The sequence below is a fragment of the Gnatocerus cornutus genome, chromosome 2 (assembly GCF_029298725.1).
Source record: "Gnatocerus cornutus isolate USDA-ARS CGAHR chromosome 2, icGnaCorn1.1, whole genome shotgun sequence".
Taxonomy (NCBI): domain Eukaryota; kingdom Metazoa; phylum Arthropoda; class Insecta; order Coleoptera; family Tenebrionidae; genus Gnatocerus; species Gnatocerus cornutus.
The window spans coordinates 19,787,366-19,808,628 of NC_142234.1; the positions used below are offsets into that span (position 1 = coordinate 19,787,366).

Here is a 21,263-nt window from a genome sequence, read left to right on the forward strand (position 1 = left end):
TTCTGCACGAATCTTTAATAAATAAGCAGAGAATTCAGTTTCAGATCATCAACTTTGATTACATGTACGCCCACTTTTTTCCTAATTACTTTCAACTTTCTGAAGATAAATCATAAAAAGTCTTACCTTATTCGAACTGCTTGGACCGTCCTGTCCCTGCAACAAAATTAATTGTTATTAAAATTTAAGACCGGTAGTTTATTTCAGTCAAATTCAACATTGATAAGGATTTATAGTTTTAATGCCGTTTTGACAAGACCGCTGGAATTTATGATAGTTAGGTGATGGAGCACATTAAGTGCAACAAATTTTCACGAAAAAATGAAACCATTCCTCTAATTTTTCAGCCAATTTGTCAAATGATATTGGTTTAAAAGCACAATAATTCAAATAAAAGGAAATGAACACAAAACTCATTTTTCTGTGATTTATTATAAAGTGTGATGCCACGTGTTAGTTAAACTGGTGATTTATAAGGTGGGTATGGGGTGAACGCACAGAATTTTTTTCTTTGTCAATTTTATGGCCTCCAACGCTCCACGAGGTCGTAAAGAATTGATATTTATTAATTATGAATTGTGGTTATGATAGATAGGCACATGATAGTGCCCATAAATTCGGAAATTGATACTTCATATTTGGTTTCATCCCGCAACTTCTTTCGCTTCAAGTTTCTTAAAATTCTGCTTGCGATTAAAAGTTTTTTGTCGGCACAAAGCGTTTCCAGCAAGTTTTATCAACTACGGAAGCCGCAATACAAGTGTAACAAGTTAAGAGATAAAAATATTTTTAACAAGTCTGCTGCAATTATATATAGACTTAAGTGCCGTTATGTCTTTTGCATAGAAACCACGCGGCTATTAATAAATCGGACCATCAAAGAAAACTGCGTTCTGATACAATATCCATTTTTGTCGCATTAGCATTTCTTTAAAACTTCGAGCTTTTAAGGTCACATAAATTCAAAGGCAACAGTGTGGTTTATGTCAGGATTCGAATAAACCACACCATTCCGCATTATTTGGTTGTAAATTAGATAATCCCTGAAACGTTGAAAAGCCGTTTCATTCAAGTTTCAAGTTTTTAACAGTAAAGTTAGAATTTCAAACAGCGAAAGTGAATTTAAAATGTGTATAGCTTATCTTTCATTTGAGATGTTTATCTTGGTCGTTTTCTTATGCAATCTACGTAAACAGCTCAAAAACTGAAACTTTTGAAGCACTAAAAATTCCCACAAATATTATAAATTGAAATAAACGAGTTACTCCCGAGAGATTCACAATGATTTTCAGATGTTTGCTTCCACATTTGGTATAGTGAAAACTGCCCATAAATTATTCAATATTTTATAGGTACTTGTTACTGCATTCGCACCATATACTGCCTGAAAATTTTTATGACACAATTCCATTCGTATATTTAGATAAATTGTGCTGTTGGAGAGCTGAGGAGCGTACAGCGGTTTTCGCATTACAAATAGTGGAAGCCGACGAAAACTTCGTGCTTCTGAAATAAACATGGAGGATTAGGTTTCTCACATTTCGTGTCGTTTCTCAAATATTTATTACAATCGTGGATTTGATTTCCTGTTTTCAACATCGGCGGATAATCGCAAATTGCCGAATTGAGGTCAATTCCAACACACTGATCAACATTTCGATATTCCACACATTTAATGCCGAATTTAGCATTCATGTTCGTTGTTTATCAAATCAATATTCTAAACACAAAAAGTTGACTTGAAATACATTAACATCTCGTTTATTCGCGCGATTATTCTACCGAAAATTCCAGGAGAATAGTCGTACTCAAAACAAAATTTGAATCTGTTTTGTGCATTCAGTGTTCATCGAGGGCATGAGCGCGGTCTGACTGCAACATGTTTTCCTCCTTAACTCTTAATTATGCAGATTTAATTCTTTCTTAATTCGAGAATTAGTTGGAAGGATTCAATTAACGATTGTGGGCCACCCAAAAGACTTTTTCCGACATAACGAAACTAGGATCCTCAGGAACTCCTAAGAATCAAAATTACAAAGTCTCCAGTGCTAAAAGGATTTAATTTTAACACCTTATTTCCGCTGAATCTAAATACAGTAGCGTCCATTCTCAACGAAGAACCCAATTATTTTCAACTTCTTTTATTAAAATTTGTATCTTTGTTGGTTTTTAACTTACGACAATTAAATTTGGAAAAGTTACAATTTCTAAAGTGTTCATTAACAGTGCCAAAGTGCAAAATTTTTGAACAAGAAATAAAGTTTTTAGAAAATTTCATGTTAGAACGACTCAAAATTATTTAACTTTTTTTCATTAAACTTCGTATGTTTGTTAGTTTTTAAGATATTTCAATGAAATTTGGGGCGATTACCTATTTCCAAAGTGTCCATTATCTGTGCCAAAGTGCAAAATCTTAGAACAAGAAATAGAGATTTTAGAAAATTTTATTTTAGAACGACTCAAAATTTTTTAACTTTTTTTTCATTAAAATTCGTATCTTTGTTAGTTTTTAAGATATTCTAATAAAATTTGGAGCGATTACTATTTCCAAAGTGTTCATTATCTGTGCCAAAGTGCAAAATTTTAGAACAAGAAATAGAAGTTTTAGAAAATTTTATTTTCGAACGAATCAAAATATTTTAACTTTTATTTCTTAAACTAAAAGCTTCCGAAAAAGTTTTGTAAACTTCCGTTTTATTAAATGAAGTGTAAAGTACAATCATACCCACATTCAAATTTTAATATTTATCATAGTTTTATAAGAGGGTGCAAGATTTTTGAACGTGAGTGTATTAAAAACGATTGTGGGATTAGTAAATAAATATTAAAGATTGTGGGCTTCAAATCTTCGCCCCGGTAATTGTGTTCCCACTTTGTAAGAAAATTAATTAATAGTTGCGCGCTGGCACATTATTCTTCACCCTCCTTCAGTCATTGTTTCAACAGAACGTATAAATATGAAATTGTTGAATCATTTTTATTTTTGACGAGTAGTGCAACCACCATCAAACGTGGAAGATAAAGTTATCGGAGGAAGTCGGAAGTGGGATATTTTCTAGGTATTAGACAATACGATGAAATAATCCTGTGGTCTAAACAAGTAATAATAAGATTCGAATTTCCAACTCTAGTACAATTTATTCTGCATAATTTCGACATAGAATTTATATTATTGAACAAGTTAACCACAAATCGCTGCTACATCTCCAGACAAGTCAATAAATTGCTAAACTGAATTTTAGAGAATGTTTGAGGTCGTAGGGTGAACTATCTAGACACTCCTCAGGGTCATTACACATGCATGCACTTCTAGTACCATGCTGGTTTACGATTTATTCGTTTACACCTACACGCTCTTAAAAGAAATTATTCGATAACACTATAGGTTTCATTCGTTCATTTGAATTCTAAGTATTTTTAATAACAGAATAAAAGACAAAATGAAGAGTCATGTCTAGTTTCAAGAGTCACTGAAGATGGAATGATGCAGCATTGGCCTTGGCTGAGCCAAGATAACAATCTTGAGTATGTTAATCATGCTCGTATAGTCTGTACAAAATTTGTCAGTAGCAGGTGTAATTGTGGTAATTACCGGAGCCAAAACGTGGAAAGTTCTGTCTGTACAAACGTGCCCAGTCATGATTGATAAAAGTAATTATAGAAAAAAATACATGTTCTAAAATCAGATTTGTCTGACTGATTCTGCGAATATTTTTTTTATTAATTCAATCCATCACTGTCGGTCTTGACATTGTTACGAAAGTTTTTGAGTGAGAGTAATTAAATTAGGTACTAGCTACTGCCATTTGCCACGTACTTGTACTTTCTTTTTTTAATTAATAGATATTTATGAATGGTCGTAAAGTGGAAGTATGTTGTGTCAACTGAAAATTAGAAGATAAAGATTAAATTTCACCTGTTCAGTGCTGCATACTGCAACGCTTAACGTCTTCTCTAATTATAAGGTATAATTTAATAATCCGCTGCATCCGTTTTATGCGTAAGAGACGTAAAAGCTTTGTCTTTGAATCCACAGAATAATAGCGACACTGTAATTTTTCAATGGTGATAACCTGATAACTGATAAGACTTATAAATTTATAGAGACACGTGTTGGGGTAGCTAGAGTGAACAGACAGGACAATGGCACATGCAAATTGGAGAATATTTCAGATATGTAGATAAAAGAGTAATATTTATGTTCCATTGTTAATTTAGATAGAATCCATTTTTCAATGAGAGATAATTCAAATTCCTCATTTCATGGGTGCTAATCATTCGAAGATTTCATATGTACTTTGCAGAATGTGTCATTTATGAGTCGTTGAAAGACCACAAACCACAGACAACCGAAGATTAGCAACGGACATGAGAGCTTGGCTTCAACATAAAATATGTTTTTTCTTGTACTTTCAAGTTTTAGATTCCTAGGCTTTAGATTGTTATTCTACTTTTACAGTTTTTATTTTTTTATAATTACATTTTTCCCAAATTTTCTTACTTACTCGACCCTCTTATTCGGCCTCACAAATTTGAATAACTTTGGGCAGAAAATAAAATTGTTAGAAATGTTCATTTTGAAAACTAAGCAAATTTGCAATATTTTTATCAAAATTCATACTTCTGGTAATTATGGTTCTACAGCATTGGAATTTGGGGATCTTACTAACTTTGGCCTCCATATTAAGTGGGCCAAATGACAAAAATGTTAACCAAAGATATTAATTTTAGAAATTTTTATTTTAAAAATGAACCAAGAAATTCCAAAATTGTCGATCAAAACTTGGAATTCTACTAATTTTGACTGTATTGTGATGAATTTTGAAGAGCTAACTTCTTTTAGCCTTTTTATCGAATCTGTGAAAATACAAACATATCGGAGAAAAAACACAAATTTTAGAAATTTTAGAACTTTAGGTAATTTTGGCTATATGTTAATGGAATTTTGGAACTTTATTAGACTGGCCTCTCTTATTTAGTCTAGCAAATTTTAAAAATTTTAATCTGGAAATAAAAATGTTAGAAATTTTTATTTGGAACACAAAAAAATGTTGCAATATTTTTATGAAAATTCATATATCTGGTGATTTTGGATCTAGAGCAATAACATTTAGGGAGGTTATCATCTTTGGCCTTTTTATTAAGTGGGCCAAATGACAAAAATATTGGGGGAAAAAATAAATTTTGGGAACAAACGCGAAATATCGAAACTTTCGGTCAAAACTTGGAATGGATAGATTATTATTATCAAATCCTTGATTTTAAACGCATTCAAATCTTGATTTTTAGAGCCGGTTTACAGAAGTTCAATTAAATCTTTAATTTCGATTAAATATTTAACATCACGGTAAAGAGACATGTGACCGTTTTTCCGGCAATCAAATGTTAGCAATCGTCAAAATAGTTGCGAGATTAATTTTACTTATATTGAATGATTGTGTAAAACCAGCCATTAGATTCTCAGATCTTAAATATATCAATTAAATTCCATGTTGTTAAAGTGAAATTTGATCGTTTTCCGCCAATCAAATCTCAGCAATCGTCAAATTAGTTGCGCCATGAACTTAATTTCAATTAAATTATTGTGTGAATCGGCCCTTAGATTCGTAAATAAATCCGTAAATTCTAGTTTTGCAGACAATTCTATTTAATTAACTTGCTTGAGACATTCTCATATCTTCATTGATATGCACTATTGTCAATTCACAATAAACAGAAATTATTATCCAAGACCTCGACAGCAAACTTGCACTACTGAAAAGAATGCAAAATTATATGATCACCTTATTAGGCTGACGAGGACATTCATTACAAAATTTATTACACATATTTCTGTCATAAACATTATTAATTGCGTACCTATAAATGTCTAACATTGCAGATAATCGACTAGAGTAAGAAAGCAATCGGAATTTTTAAATATGGAAACTAAAAGTCGTTTTATTAAGCAGCCGCTTCAGTAAATTCGCAATTTATTCAATTCAAACTGTAACTTTGATAAAAAGTAGAAAACATCGTTTGATTGCGCATTAAACGCGAGTCATAAATTAATACTCTTTTTTTAATTTCCCCACAATCATCAGTGAAATTTTGCAATTCAAATGAAGCAATAATGTATCTGATCCTCTATAAATTCATTTCTGTCCCAAGAGGCAACAATAACTTCGGTCAGATTGTTACAAAAAATATTCGATAACATAATAATGTTTTGATTATGAATGTTCGCCTCGGGTGCGCATCCTCGTTATTATTTTACCGATCAAAGAATTTTGAAACCAGACATCATTATCATCACCATCAGTATGTTACATATTTATATCCACGTTCAATTTAGGGCACTTCTAAACACGTGCCAATTATAATAAATGAAGCGTTGTCTTGAGAAACGTGCTATAAAATTCGGCGCTGGGCGCGCTTCCTACATTTTTAACAGCCGGAATATCTCGCCGAAACTGCAACTGCACCCTGCACTTTCAAGAAATAAAATATCCAACGTTATGCTTGCAATATCTCATTTTGGTTTTTAAGCGGCAAGCAGGAACATCCCACAACATCTGTACCTAAAAAAGAACAATCACTCAACGCTAAATCGAAAAGGTGGTCCTTATAAATTACTCGTCTTTTCTTTTTGGAATTCCTTTGTTATCTTGAATTTTTCCCGGGCACGATTATTTAGTGATATTTTTACGAGAGAATGCAACGTTAAGTTAATTCAACGTGAAATTAATTAATCTTGCATGAAAAATACAATTATAGGTTTCACCTCGAGCTTACCAAAAATAATTAATTTTATCCTGCGTTGAAGCGTTTTTGTCGAAACTAATGAAGACGTTGAATAGAGGTGGCTTATTAATACATCAATAGCATTGTGCTGTATGTTAAGATGAATGTGCAGATCGTGATTTCTCGTTTAAATCGCTTTGGTAATTTCAGATTAAATTTTAACGAACGAATGAATCATTTGTGGGGAATAGCCTATGAACTCTAAATAGAGTTTAATTTTGATTTTAATGTTCATATTTGATAAATATTCAAAACTAGACTAAATAAATAAATGAGTGCAAATTGTGTCGTTTTCCATTACCACCCCTTAATAATTTTACTTAGAACCTTTTTGTAGCAGCGACATAAATTATGTATGGCATATAAAACACACGTAAATACAAAATTTATTACAACATAAAATTAAATGGAAAGATGGCAATTTTATTGACGCTCACTGAAGAATCATAAATACAGAATTGATTTTAAAATGAATTTAATTAAATTGCAACTGACTCGATCTATAAAAAAAAGGTGCAAGCTGAAGCCGCTGACGAATTTTCTCTCATTACGGTTTCTTGTGTAGCATGTAGTGGCCACAATATTTCATTTCTGATAAAATTAGAAAGTTACTAACACGCGTTTAGTATTCTTTCACGCTGTGTAAACGTCAGCTGTGAATCAAACTCAAGATTTATAACATTGTTCGAATTAGAGTTCTTTGTCCATTAATTCTGATATCTATAAATACATCTACACATCGAGCTTTTTGTTGGCAAGTCAAAAAAGAATGTTGTAGAGAAAATAAACGGTTCATTTTGAGTTGAATGAGGTAATGAAGTTGCGCTTTGTATAAAATTAGCAAATCTGAAAATGACAGATTGACACATTTCGTCGAAAGCTGAGTTCAAACCACTAATATTTAACTGAACAAGCAGTTCCGAGTTGACCACATTCAACGTCTCCACGACAGAGTTAATTTCAGCTGGAAGCAAAACTCAGTTCAAACCACGGACCACCGGCACAACGAAAAATTAATTTTCAAGTTGGTCATTAAATAGCGAGGATGAGCGGACATTACCAACCTACCGGTAATTAAAACTTTAAACATTGTAGATACACCCAATAAATAATACTTGGGTCTATTTCCAAAGGTAAACACAATATTAACTATCAAAAGTTGTTAGGTGAACGGACTAGCTAAACATCTCTCATCGCTTTTAATGTAAATTAACTACCACCGGTAATTAAAACTTTAAACATTGTAGATACACCCAATAAATAATACTTGGGTCTATTTCCAAAGGTAAACACAATATTAACTATCAAAAGTTGTTAGGTGAACGGACTAGCTAAACATCTCTCATCGCTTTTAATGTAAATTAACTACCACTAGCTAATTACTTAAAATTAGATTTTCGCTAATTCTGTGGGGAATAATGCAGGGATGTTCCTTTCCAGAGTGAAACACGTATTTGTGATGAAACAAACATGCAATTAAATCCTATTCTGGATGGAATAAAAAGGAATTTACAGATCACTGAGTTGGAATCGCTTCACATCTGTTTTCTATTTGGTTTTCGTTATTTTTAATGCTCAATTTCAATTTGCCGTCAATTGAAAATGTCTCTTTAAACAAGTAAAACGCGATTTGTCTTAAAATCGGCTCTTTATTCCAACTAGGAATTTTTTAGTTCTCTTTCACATTTAATTGACTCACTTCAATGGCCATTTGCTTAATGAAACGCGTGGGTATGAATTAAACATGTTTTTGGACAGTTACATCAAAGCACTGAACGTTTTTATTAGCTATTGCCATAAGATTAGCCACGAGATGAAAGCAAGTTATAAAACGCAAAAATATGAGGCAAATTTTTATAATTTAATGACAAATATGCAAACATGCAGGGTTTTTTTCTGGAGATTATTCCTCAATGTAAGGACTTTTTCTAGCTCTTCGAATGAAAACCCCAAGAAGAATTAAAAAATCTCCAAATAATGAAAGAAAATAAATTAAAGAAACAAAGACGAAGCTCCCACTAAATCGCCACACAACAAACAAAATTATAAAACGCTTAATTCTAATGTGGGACGTTTAAGTCCTGTCCTAATAGCAGCAATTCTATTGTTAAAGGTTTGAGCAAAAAACGCAGGCTAATAGGCAAATAGAATTTAAATGACGGAAGCGCCCTATAAATCCCCGTTTTAATTTTCCCAAAACTTAATTAAGTGACCGTTCTAGAAATCTCAGCTCGCACCAAGAAACGTAATTTTAGTAATTTTAGTGCTATAGCTAGGAAATTTGGGGAAATTACTATTTTTAAACCGTGTATTAACTCTTCTAAATTGTAAAATTGTAGAACAAAAACTAAACATTTCGAAATTTTAATTTTTAAGGCAAAGAAAAATTTCAGACATCCTTCACTAAAATTCGTAAGTTTGGTAATTTTAGTGCTACAGCTATGAGATTTGAAGGAGTTACTATTTTTGAGACGTTTATTAACTCTACCAAATTGCAAAATTGTAGCTCCTAAAACACAACTTTTAGAAATTTTAATTTTTAAGTCAAAGCAAAAATTTCAAATATCCTTCGCCAAAATTCGTAACTTTGGTAATTTTAATGCTCCAGCTTTGAAATTTGGAGGAGTTACTACTTTTGAGACGTGTTTTAACTCTACCAAATTGAAAAAATGTAGCTCCAAAGACACAATTTTTAGAAATTTTATTTTTTAAGGCAATTCAAAAATTTCAGACATCCTTCACAGACATTCGTAATTTTAGTAATTTTAATGCTACAGCTATGAAATTTGAGGAAGGCACTATTTTAAATTGCAAAACTGTAGGGCAAAAAACACAAATTTTAGAAATTTTAATTTTTGATAATAAGCAAAAAGTATCCAAGATCCTCCACCAAAATTCGTAATTTTAGTAAATTTAGTGCTACAGCTATGAAATTTGGAGAAGTTAAAAAAAAACTCCAAATAATAAAAGAAAATAAATTAAAGAAACATAGACGGAGCTCCCGCTAAATCACCATACAACAAACAAAATTATAAAGCGCTTAATTCTAATGTGAGACGTTTGAACAAAAAACGCAGCCTAAAAGTAAAATATAACTTAAATGACGGAAGCGCCCTATAAATCCCGTTTTTAATTTTCCCAAAACTTAATTAAGTAACCGTTCTAGAAATCTCAGCTCACACTAAGAAACGTAAGAAGCAACATTACCATAACTAAATGAATAATAAAGCAATTTATAAGCGAAAACACAAGTTGAGTTCTTAGACTATGTGGATACATTATTGTCCAGTTCTTCGAAATTATACTTTAAAATTCAGACACATATAGCAAGACCACAACTGTACAAACAGCAGGAAAAGTCGGAAGTACAGGAAGTGCCTAGTTCTAAAGAAGAAAATAAATATCATCACGAGATAGGAGCTGTGTAATGAGGAAAGATTATTTCATCGTACATTGACCTAAAACACGCACCTGGGGTGTCATTGTCACATTATGAGGAAAATAATAAGCACCTCACCTTAACACCGCCTTGTGCCAAGAGTATTTCTCGCAACACGACCAGTCTTGGCGAGATAAGAGTCTGAGAGTAATAAAAACGATTATCTGCTACCTGTACTGACAAATTTATTAACTCCAATCGACAGAAACCGTGCCAAAATATGTACGACTATTTAAAACCGCGCCAGCCGAAAATACGCTGAAGATTTCGAGCAATAAACAGTTAGTCGCACCAACAAATAAATATTTGAGTATCTAATAAGCGGTTACAATGGCAATGCACATGTATGTGGCTAAGATAAAAGTTATAAATAACGCCTTTTATTTTTAAAGAATTTTATTGCAGGCGAGCTACAACGCCCGTAGTCAAACAAAAATGGAACAAAAAAATTACATGGTAAGTGTTTCTCGGATCCTTCAGAGCAAACACAATGTGTTACGAGTGGACATGAGTCGTACTCATAAATTACAGTGCATTCTCGTACAAGTGATTTTCTATAAATAGCTGTTAAATCATGCGTTAACTCTGGATGTTGGTATTGTTATTAAAATTAAAAAAATGTAGTTTTTTACTTCATACATACATCCGTTGCGATTTTTCAAAACAATGCTCACTGAACAAATAAACGATGAATTCAGCAGACTGTGAATGTATTGGATATAAATTGTCATCAGTTGAACCTAATAATTCCCACCTAGTTTCTATAAAATTACGTTTTTGCGGATGGCGCGACCGGTTTGTACGCCCTGGAATGAGTAGTTTAGGTCGCAACCCTTCGTTACTGGAAGGGTTGCACAAATGGGGCAATCTGTCATTAGACCCTGCTGGATTTTATAATCGGGCTTTTCAATATCGTCTAATCCGACGTTGAAACTAAATTGTACTCGAGACGTGTTTGTGTGGTTCCAGGACTATTAAAAAAACGAAGGAACTAATGCCAAAAAACAGCTTTTTCTGAAATCAGCAGTCTGAAACGACCTCAGCAATTTTAATGATCAATTTGTTTTTTTTGGACGAAGCAGGTCCGAAATATTCATAATGATAAGCTACCGCCACTCATCATTTTGCTTTCACATTTTTTCCAGAAAATATCATGTTAATGTCGACATGATAAACGGTTCCATCAGACATTGAAGACGTGAAAAGACGCTTTATAAAATCCTGTTATGTTAACCGGTTGTTGAACAAAGATTGGGATTAGAGTCGAAAAAATAAAATGCAGTAAATGCACCACAAAGTGTTTTTAATTGAGCGTGCAGCAAAGACTTATTAATGCGGTCTATTTCGAATCTAATTAGTTTTTATCCCACTGCTGCAGGTGAATTTCAGACTTTATCAAGTATTTAGGAGGCATTTCACCGAGGACCTGCCACCGGTAATAAACTATTTAAATGACATACTGTTGCAATCATTGATTACAAGCGACAGTTCAGTTATGTGGTCATTAACTACCTGGGTCATTCAGTCAATAACAGAGCTTAGGCGCATTTACCAAGGAGGATATAACAAATAAATACACATCGTGTGTACCACTTCTTCATTTTCGTGATTGGAAGATATCGATCAGCATAGAAAAAGTGTGTAGAAAATTTTAGTTATTAATATTAAATCAAGTCCACTTCTGCATTTCGCCGAAGAGGGTCTTTACCATCGTTATTCCCTTTGTTAAATTTAGATAAAATATTCATTCACGCCTTAGCTATTTTCCAAACAAATTAAATTGCTCGTACTTTGAAGCGTTTCCGCGTTAGAGACTGAGCTTTTTTGTTTCTCTTCAACGATGGCATTATTAAACAGATAAACAGCGTAATGACACAATAGAGACATTTTTCAATCGTAAATTGGAGAAAAGCTTCGTGTTTCTACTAAAAAGGATATCACGGTTGGATCTTGGCAAGTGCTATTAAATTTTATAACTTAATAAAGGTTTACTTGGTTACAAGACACTAATTGAAGATAATGATGGTAATGGTAACCTCCAGTCGGTCATAAAGATAAGTAGAATTGGTGAAAAACTGGGCCAATGGTGAGGAATATTCAATGAGAATTGTCTAAATGAAAGTGGTTTGTGACGACCTCGGGTCGCTTTGCTAAAAATCTGGCACCATCCAGCGTGTGGTATTTAAATTTTGATTCGTTGTTTACAGTCAGCAAAATTATTAATTTTACGACTTTTGTATGAAAATCGTTCGTTTTATTTTGCTCGTCTAAAGCAGCTGGAAGCAGCGTTGGAAGAATCTCATTTAATTAAAATGGCCATAGAAGCGTCTGTATTTGTTTTTTTAATAATTAAACAGCATGAAGATAGCAAATGACATGCATCTTATTAACGTTAACTGGTTGAATGCAGCAGAGTTGGAAAAACAAAGCGGCATGAACAATATTGGAATTTTTTACGCGCATTCCAATATTTCCAGTTGAAAAACATAAACGACGGTATGTTGAAACTTTGTCAACAATGAAAAAGTGATGTTCAGTTTAGTGTTAAAACATAAAAGCCGGCCATAGGTGAAGTGGGGCTTCTACAGTCTCACCGCTAGTGATTAGTGAACGGATGTCATTTATGCACACGCTAATATCTGCTTAAAATGTAAGACGTGTTTATGTAAATGTTGACAAGAAGTGAAAAAGGTGGTTTACGAGGACTGTGTGAAAAGTTCCTCGCTTGATGTACTGTTGAAATTATATTTTTGTTTTTCTTTTAAAGTTGCAGTTTCATTTCTCATTCCTGTTGAGCTGAGCTGTTTCTTTTTATGGTAAAATTAAGCCTTTATTAAAGGACAAGGTAAAATTAAATTCGGATTGCTTTTAATTCTAAAACTTCGTAACTTTTGTAATTTTAATACTACAACTATGAAATTTGGGGAAATTACTACTTTAGAGTAATTTATTAATTCTACCAAATTTCAAAATTGTGAAGCAAAGAACACAAATTTTAAAAATTTTAATTTTTCAGACGAAGCAAAAATTTCAGACGTCCTACAGAGAAATCCGTAACTTTGGTAATTTTAGTGTTACAGCTATGAAATTTAGGGAAGTTACTATTTTTGGGTCGTGTATTAACTATACCAAATTTCAAAATTGTAGAGCAAAAGACCCAGATTTTTGAATTTTTTATTTTTAAGATCAAGCAAAAGTTTCTGAGATCCTCCACCAAAATTCATAATTTTGGAAATTTTTATACTGCAGGTATGAAATGTGAGGAAATTACTACTTTTGAGTCGTGTATTAACTCTACCAAATTGCAAAATTGTAGAGCAAAAAACACAGATTTTAGAAATTTTAATTTTTGCGATAAAGCAAAAATATCCGAGATCCTCCACCAAAATTCGCAATTTTCGTAATTTTAGTGCTACTGCCATGAAATTTAGAGAAGTTACTATTTTTGAGACGTTTACTCTACTAAATTGCAAATTTGTGGCTCCAAAAACACAACTTTTCGAAATTTTAACTTTTAATCTTTTAAGGCAAAGCAAAAATTTCAGATATTCTTCACTAAAATTCGTAACTTTTAATGATTTAATAATTTTAGTGCTACAGCTATAACATTTTAGTAAGGGACTACTTTTAACTCTACCAAATTGCAAAATTGTTCTTTCAAAAACACTACTTTTAACAATTTTAATTTTTAAGGCAAAACAAAAATTTCAAACATCTTTCACTAAAATTCGTAATTTTAGTAATTTTATTAGCTATGAAATTTGGAGAAGTTACTATTTTTAAGACGTTTATTAACTCTATCTAAGTGCAAAATTGTAGAGCAAAAAAACACAAATTTTAGAAATTTTAATTTTTGAGATTAAGCAAAAATATCCGAGATCCTCCACCAAAATTAGAAATTTTCGTAATTTTAGTGCTACTGCTATGAAATTTTGACCAGTTATACTATTTTTGAGACATTTATTAACTCTACCAAATTGCAAAATTGTAGCTCTAAAGACACAACTTTTAGAAATTTTAATTTTTATTCTTCACCAAAATTCATAACTTTAGTAATTTTAATTATATTATAATATAATTATAATTTGAGGAAGTTACCATTTGCTACTGATAATTTTTAAAATCGTGTTTTGTTGTCAGCTTGAATTTCCTCTGAAGTTAATAAAAATGAGTAACTGTACTCTATTGGTTTTCATCGCGCACGCAGGCAAAAGGTGAATGTGTCGGTTGCGTAAGGAATTTAATTACATTTCAGGAAGGTGTCAAATGGTATAAATTTATTGTTACTTTGTGATTCGTTTAATAAAAGCAGATCTTGTATGGTATAGTTTAGTAAGTTTACTTTTATTAACTGTAGAGTTCCGGAGCTCAAAATTATCACTTTTTTGAATCTCAATTTAATCTATTTTTTTTAGTTTTAGTTTAGTTGAGAAAACGACACTAAAAATTTTTCAGAATTCGGAAGTAGAATTTGAAGAACAAAAATTCAAAAAAGAATTTAAGAACTTTGAGGGATCTGGAGGAGTGCAAACATGTAAAAAAATACAAATAATTTGAAGTATTTACAGATTAAATTGCATATTTTTGCATATTGTTAAAACCAGTTATATGTTTTGCAATATGGTGCCTAATAGTTTTTCCCTCGTAAAAAATTACCATTAAAATATAGCTACTTTTAATAGCATGAATGTAGATCTAAAATCTGGACTCATTAGCATAAAATTAGAAACAACTAAAAGTTAAACAAGACTAAATAAAAAAAATATAAAAACTAATCACTTCACACTTCCCACGACATTACCTCTAATAAAATTCTCCAACACTTTACGCCCCAGCTATTCGCCATCGAACGACACTTGTCATAGTTTATAGTTCAAGCAACCACTCTATAAATGTTTATACCCCATAAAAGTCATTTATAATCGTAACCCTGCATCTCTCCCTTTGTAAAAAAGTAATTTACATGCAAAGAAGATCAAAGCCGATGACCTAATCAAATCCGTCATTTCGTGTTGTAAAATTTCACCGAAACGAACCACTAATATAAATCACAATAATACTTCTGCTCTTTGCTTCTTGTGTCACCATAATTCACGGAAATGCTTGGATGCTAATGCATGTATATCTTTTAAGCTCTCTGGTAATGGAGAGTTGTGCAATGTATTGACTTAAAATCATTAACATTCATTTGTTAGCTAAAGATAAAACACGGCATCCGGCGAATCTATAATAAATGACATTAAACTGAAATAAAATAAATGAAAGAGGTAGTTAGGGATGCGGTTTCAAAATCGTTATGTAAGTTTAAATAGCGCATCTATGATTAAAACGAATGGATCGAAATTAAAACTTTGTTCGACGTTGCATTGAATCACCGATGTGATAGATAAACATAAAAATTAGAATGACCTAACATGACTTACTAATTAATTTATTGTTACGAATTTACATAAACATTACGATCTTGCAGGACAAGGCTGTGCAGTCACCGATTAAAATTCCTCTTTTGACTCATTTACGGATCACCACTCCAGATAATAATTTTATTACAATGACGTCGCTTTAATTCTGAGTAATAAATAAACACATTAACCCATTTTCGGATCAACAGACCGAAATTTTTATTTTACTGATAAAAAAAACAGATGCCATAAATGTATTATTGATAACATCTAGAAGACAAAGCGCAAGTCTTTTATGTGTCTGAAGTGGCATAAAAGAATGTCCACTTGACACAGATAACAAGTGTTAATGTTCGCTACGCCGATGTCGGGAAGATACACACAGTGCACTGCAATTATTGGAAAAGTTCTCAGTTTAGTGAAACTTTCTTGCACAGGAATTAACAGAGAAGTTTGCACAAAGTCGTGAATAAGTCAACAATGCAATTGTTGAGACTGTTAGGGATAGGAAAATGGGAAAGTTATTTACAAAATTTAATCGAATTACGGGACATTGTCACAACAAAACTCCTTTTTTATGTTTGTTTAGAAAGGTTTTTTTTTGTTTTACTGAGACGCTTAAAAATTTAAATAATGGAGTAATTGACAAAATTTAAAATCTCAATTGTAGATAAGCCTCAGGAAGCCAAAGAGTATTAAAAATTCGAAAGAACCAAAGAAAATCTAAGAAGCTAGAGAATTGCAGAAAAAAAGCAAACATTTCAGACATCCTCAACTAAAATTCGTAAGTTTGGTAATTTTAGACCTATAGCTATGAAATTTAGAGAAATTACTATTTTTGAGTCGTGTTAACTCTACTAAATTTCAAAAATGTAGCTCCAAAAACACATTTTTTGGAAATTTTAATTTTTAAAGAAATTCAAAAATTTCAGACATTTTTTACGAAAAATTCTAGTTTTGGTAATTTTAGTTCTACAGCTATAAAATTTGGGGAAATTACTATTTTAGAGTCATGTATGAACTCTACCAAAAAGCAAAATTGTACAGCAAAAAACACAGATTTTAGAGATTTTAATTTTTGAGAAATCCTCCACTAAAATTCGTAATTTTCGTAATTTTAGTGCTACTGCTATGAAATTTTGAGCAGTTACTATTTTTGAGACGTGTATTAACTCTACCAAATTGCAAAATTGTTGCTTGAAAAACATACATTTTAGAATATTTAATTTTTAAGGCAAAGCAAAAATTTTAGACGTCCTTCACTAAATTCGTAATTTTAGTGCTACAGCTATAAAATTTTGGGGCATTTATTATTTTTGAGTCGTTTATTATTTCTACTAAATTACAAAAGTCTACAGCAAAAGACACAAATTTTACAAATTTTTATTTTTAAGGCGAAGCAAAAATTTCAGACATCTTTCACTAAAAATTCTAATTTTGGTAATTTTAGTGCTGCAGCTATAAAATTTAAGGATGTTACTATTTTTAAATTGTTTATTAACTCTACCAAATTACAAAATTCTAGAGCAAAAGAAACAAATTTTAGAAATTTTAACTTTAAAGGAGCTGCAAAAATTTCAGACATCCTTCACTAAAATTCGTAATTTTGGTAATTTTAGTGCTGCAGCTATGAAATTTGGAGAAGTTACTATTTTTAAGTCGTTTGTTAACTCTACCAAATTACAAAATTCTAGAGCAAAAGAAACAAATTTTAGAAATTTTAACTTTAAAGGAGCTGCAAAAATTTCAGACATCCTTCACTAAAATTCGTAATTTTGGTAATTTTCGTGCTGCAGCTATGAAATTTGGAGAAGTTACTATTTTTAAGTCGTTTATTAACTCTACCAAATTACAAAATTCTAGAGCAAAAGAAACAAATTTTAGAAATTTTAACTTTAAAGGAGCTGCAAAAATTTCAATCCTTCACTAAAATTCGTAATTTTGGTAATTATAGTGCTTCAGCTAGAAAATTAATAGAAGTTACTATGTTTGAGTCGGTATTCACTCTATCAAATTGCAAAATTGTAGAGAAAAAGATACAAATTAAAAAAAAAACTTCGAGCCTCAAAGGTCTAAAAAAAAAACCTACCGAATTTCTGGAAATAAAGAAAAATTAAAATAAATGCAAAACTAAAAAAAACTAAAAATTACAGAACTCAAAGAACCAAAAGAACTATTCAAAGAACCAGAGAGTCGAAAAATAAAATTAGAGAAAAAACCAAAAAGTCCAAAAAATTAAAATAATCAAAACAATCCGAAAAATCTAGTAAATACGAATAATTAAAAAAATCTAAATCTGGCAGTCCAATAGTGCAGATCTTAAAATCGTAAAAAATCAAAAGCTTCAAACGAGCTTAGAACTTTTGCAACCTAAAAACCATTTCAATGAAGAAACTTCACAACCCAAGAATCAAACAAAAATTGTACCCAATTATCCTGTTTCCACTAAAACGAAACTGTTTATAAACAGTCCATTGTGGATCACACAACAAAAACAAATGATTCTCAACCCTAATATTGACACATGGTCATAAAATAGTTGTCCTTTGACAATTTAGCGCGTTTAGTTTCAATTAGTTGGTTTGACTGGAAACTGAAAAAAAAATCGTATCTAAAAAGCTAACTTCATCGTAGATGTCAATAAGAAATCGGCAACACTTAAAATTTTAAAAAACATAAATAAAACGCTGTAACCCTCGACATCGCCTCCACCGCGGTCATGTACGTAGCAGGAATAAAGAAACATGTCACCAAAGCCAATGACAAATGGCGAAGGAATACTTTTCCACCCAAACATTTGACTGTTGTTACATTTGATTTATTGTCTCGAAATATGTTAGTCTTTTGCGAGTGGACATAAAAAAGAGATTTCGATCCTTCATACTCCACCCGCTTTCCCAGCACACTCACCTATAAATCATTTTGTCGCATTCAATCAACCAACATTTTCATGCGCACTGTAGCAAACTCGGCATGCTTTCACAGAACACGTGGTACCGGCACACGTGGTAAAAAGCTCGCGAGGCCACCAGCCACAGACTCCCCGTCCGATGGATGAAACAGAACTGCCGCGAGATCTCAACTCACTCTCCGCGACTACAATCGGTCATCTTCGGAAACAAAAGACGCTTCTTCTTCTTCTGGAGGGGATCACCACGATTTATTCCCATTGTTACCCCATTGTTTCCATCCACTTAATTGTTGTGGTCAGGAGTAGCGCCAGGATCCGACAACAGGGTGCGTGAACAGCACGAAATTAACTGGGGCTTCCACAGAGTTCCTTGTTCTGATCTTGTTAACCAAAGCGCATTATAAGACGTGATGCTTATCTCTTCAATGTGCTTAATCCCAGACATAAATAACAGGCCTGTGTTCTTTTTTTAATCATTCTTAGATGCGTGCCGCGAAACAATACGCCGGTTTGATGCATCGGCACTGCTTTTTCTTAAGATAGAATCTGCATAAGTCACCAGATATCTGTTGGCCGATGAAAGGAGAGAAGTGGTGCACGTAGCTCAAAGACGTGGAAATATGCGAAAAGGCTTTCAGCTGTCAAGCACTTGCCAGCAGGATTTCGTCACAGACGCTGATATAATGCAAGACACAATTGGCATCATGACATCAAAGGTGCTAACAGTTCCTCAAAGGTTTACGTGTCTTTTTTCTTGCTGCATTTTTAGAGGTTTATTACGGAATTTTTCTACTGAAATCTACACAAATTCTTGGCTAAACGATCCTCTTAAAAAACCGTAATCAAATTCCGACTAATTTTTAACCAATTATACGCTCAATTAAAAATATCTTTAGAATTACATAAACTGGATTGAGAAATCCCCATAAAAGCATTTTTATAATAGCTTCTAATTACAAATAATCTGCACATAAATTGTAGTCTTAACATTTGAAGAATCCGACTTAAACCAGTCACACTTGCTCGCAGTTAAAAATGCCGTTAAATAACAAATTTTAAATACTTTCAAGATCGAAACTAAAATCATTGATGATATAAATAGGTAAAGAAACGAAAACAATGAAGTCAGAAAGTTGACGTAATAGAAACCATTTTATTGCAACATTAAAATTCAATTTTTCTAGTAGCACACCTCAAAAACGCTTCTTTACTATCGAGATTTTGTATCCAATACTCAAGGTATCAATTAATTAAGCAGTTGTACCGACTGAAATGTTTTCACGTACGATAAGCCTTAATTATTCCGGTTTCAATTTAGGTTGTAACTGATTAGTGATTATCGAGGAATTTCTGTTCTCTAAACCGCCTTTTGGTTTAAATTCCAAGGTTTGTTCTCCGTGCTATTTGCAAAAAGACGAATTAGTTTAATTGGGAGTTTTCATACAAATCAGACAAAGAAATCTCTTTCAAACATCCGTTGCTAAAATTCGTAATTTTCGTAATTTTAGGGCTACAGCTATAAAATTTTGAGAAGTCACTATTTTTGAATCGTATATTAATTCAACCAAATTACAAAGTTGTAGCTCAAAAGACATAAATTTTAGAAATTTTGATTTTTAGACGAAGCAAAAATTTTCGATATCCTTTACTAAATTTCGTAATTTTCGTAATTTTAAGGTTACAGCTATGAAATTTGGGGATGTTACTATTTTTGAGTTGTGTATTATCTCTACCAAATTGCAGAATTGTAGCTCAAAAGCCACAAATTTTAAAATTTTTAATTTTTAAGACAAAACAAAAATTTCAGACATCGTTTATTAAAATTCGTAATTTTGGTAATTTTAGTGCTACAGCTATGAAATTTGGGGAAATTACTACTTTTGAGTCGTGTATTACTTCTGCCAAATTGAAAAATTGTAGCTCAAAAGACACAAATTTTAGAAATTTTAATTTTTAGGGCAAAACAAAAATTTCAGAAATCCACTAAAATAAGTAATTTTCGTATTTTTAGGGCCACAGCTATGAAATTTGGAGATCTTACTATTTTTTAGTTTTGTATTAACTATACTAAATTGCAAAATTCTAGAACGAAAGACACAAATTTTAGATTTTTTTTTAAGGCCAAAATTTTAAACATCCTTCACAAAAATCCGTAATTTTCGTAATTTTAATGCGACAGTTATGAAATTTAGAGAATTTACTATTTTTCTAGAGCAAACGATACAAATTTTAAAAATTTTAAACTTTGAGCCTCAAAAGTCTAAAGAAAAAAGAAACCTAAAAAATTTCTGGAAATATAAAAAAAATGAAAATAAAGGCAAAACCAATAAAACTAAAAATTAAAAAACTCAAAGATTCAAAAATAACCATTCAAAAAACCAGAGTCGAAAAATCAAATTAATGACAAATCCAAAAGTCCAAAGAATGGAAATAATCCAAACAATCCGAAAAATCTAATAAACACGAATAATTAAAAAAATCTAAATCTGGCAATTCAATAGTCTCAGGCAGATCTTAAATTCCAAGGTTTGTTCTCCGTGTTATTTGCAAAAAGACAAATTAGTTTAATTGGAAGTTTTCATACAAATCGGACAAATCTTGTAAATGAAATTAAATCCAACACTTTACATTTAATACGTGATTGTAAATTTCCATCTCGAAACGATTCCTTCCACTTCAGGCCTTAACAAGAGACAACACACAATAAAAGCCTTCGACTTTTTTAATA

General features: G+C 31.8%; 1 protein-coding gene across 3 annotated transcripts in view; it reads right to left on the minus strand.

Annotated features, from left to right (window-relative positions):
- The window catches only part of LOC148179863 (uncharacterized), a 67,290-nt gene extending 48,509 nt beyond the window's left edge, over positions 1–18,781 (minus strand). For 2 of the 3 annotated variants that reach the window (XM_088050784.1, XM_088050783.1), the window contains exons 1-2: positions 18,535–18,781; positions 127–156 (exon numbers count right to left, since the gene is read on the minus strand). In XM_088050784.1, the coding sequence (XP_087906910.1) occupies positions 127–156; positions 18,535–18,545 (41 nt within the window). In that variant the 5' untranslated portion in view covers positions 18,546–18,781. The remainder of the gene's footprint in view (positions 1–126; positions 157–18,534) is intronic. The other variant, XM_088050785.1, reaches the window with a different exon arrangement.
- Positions 18,782–21,263: the final 2,482 nt, after the last annotated feature.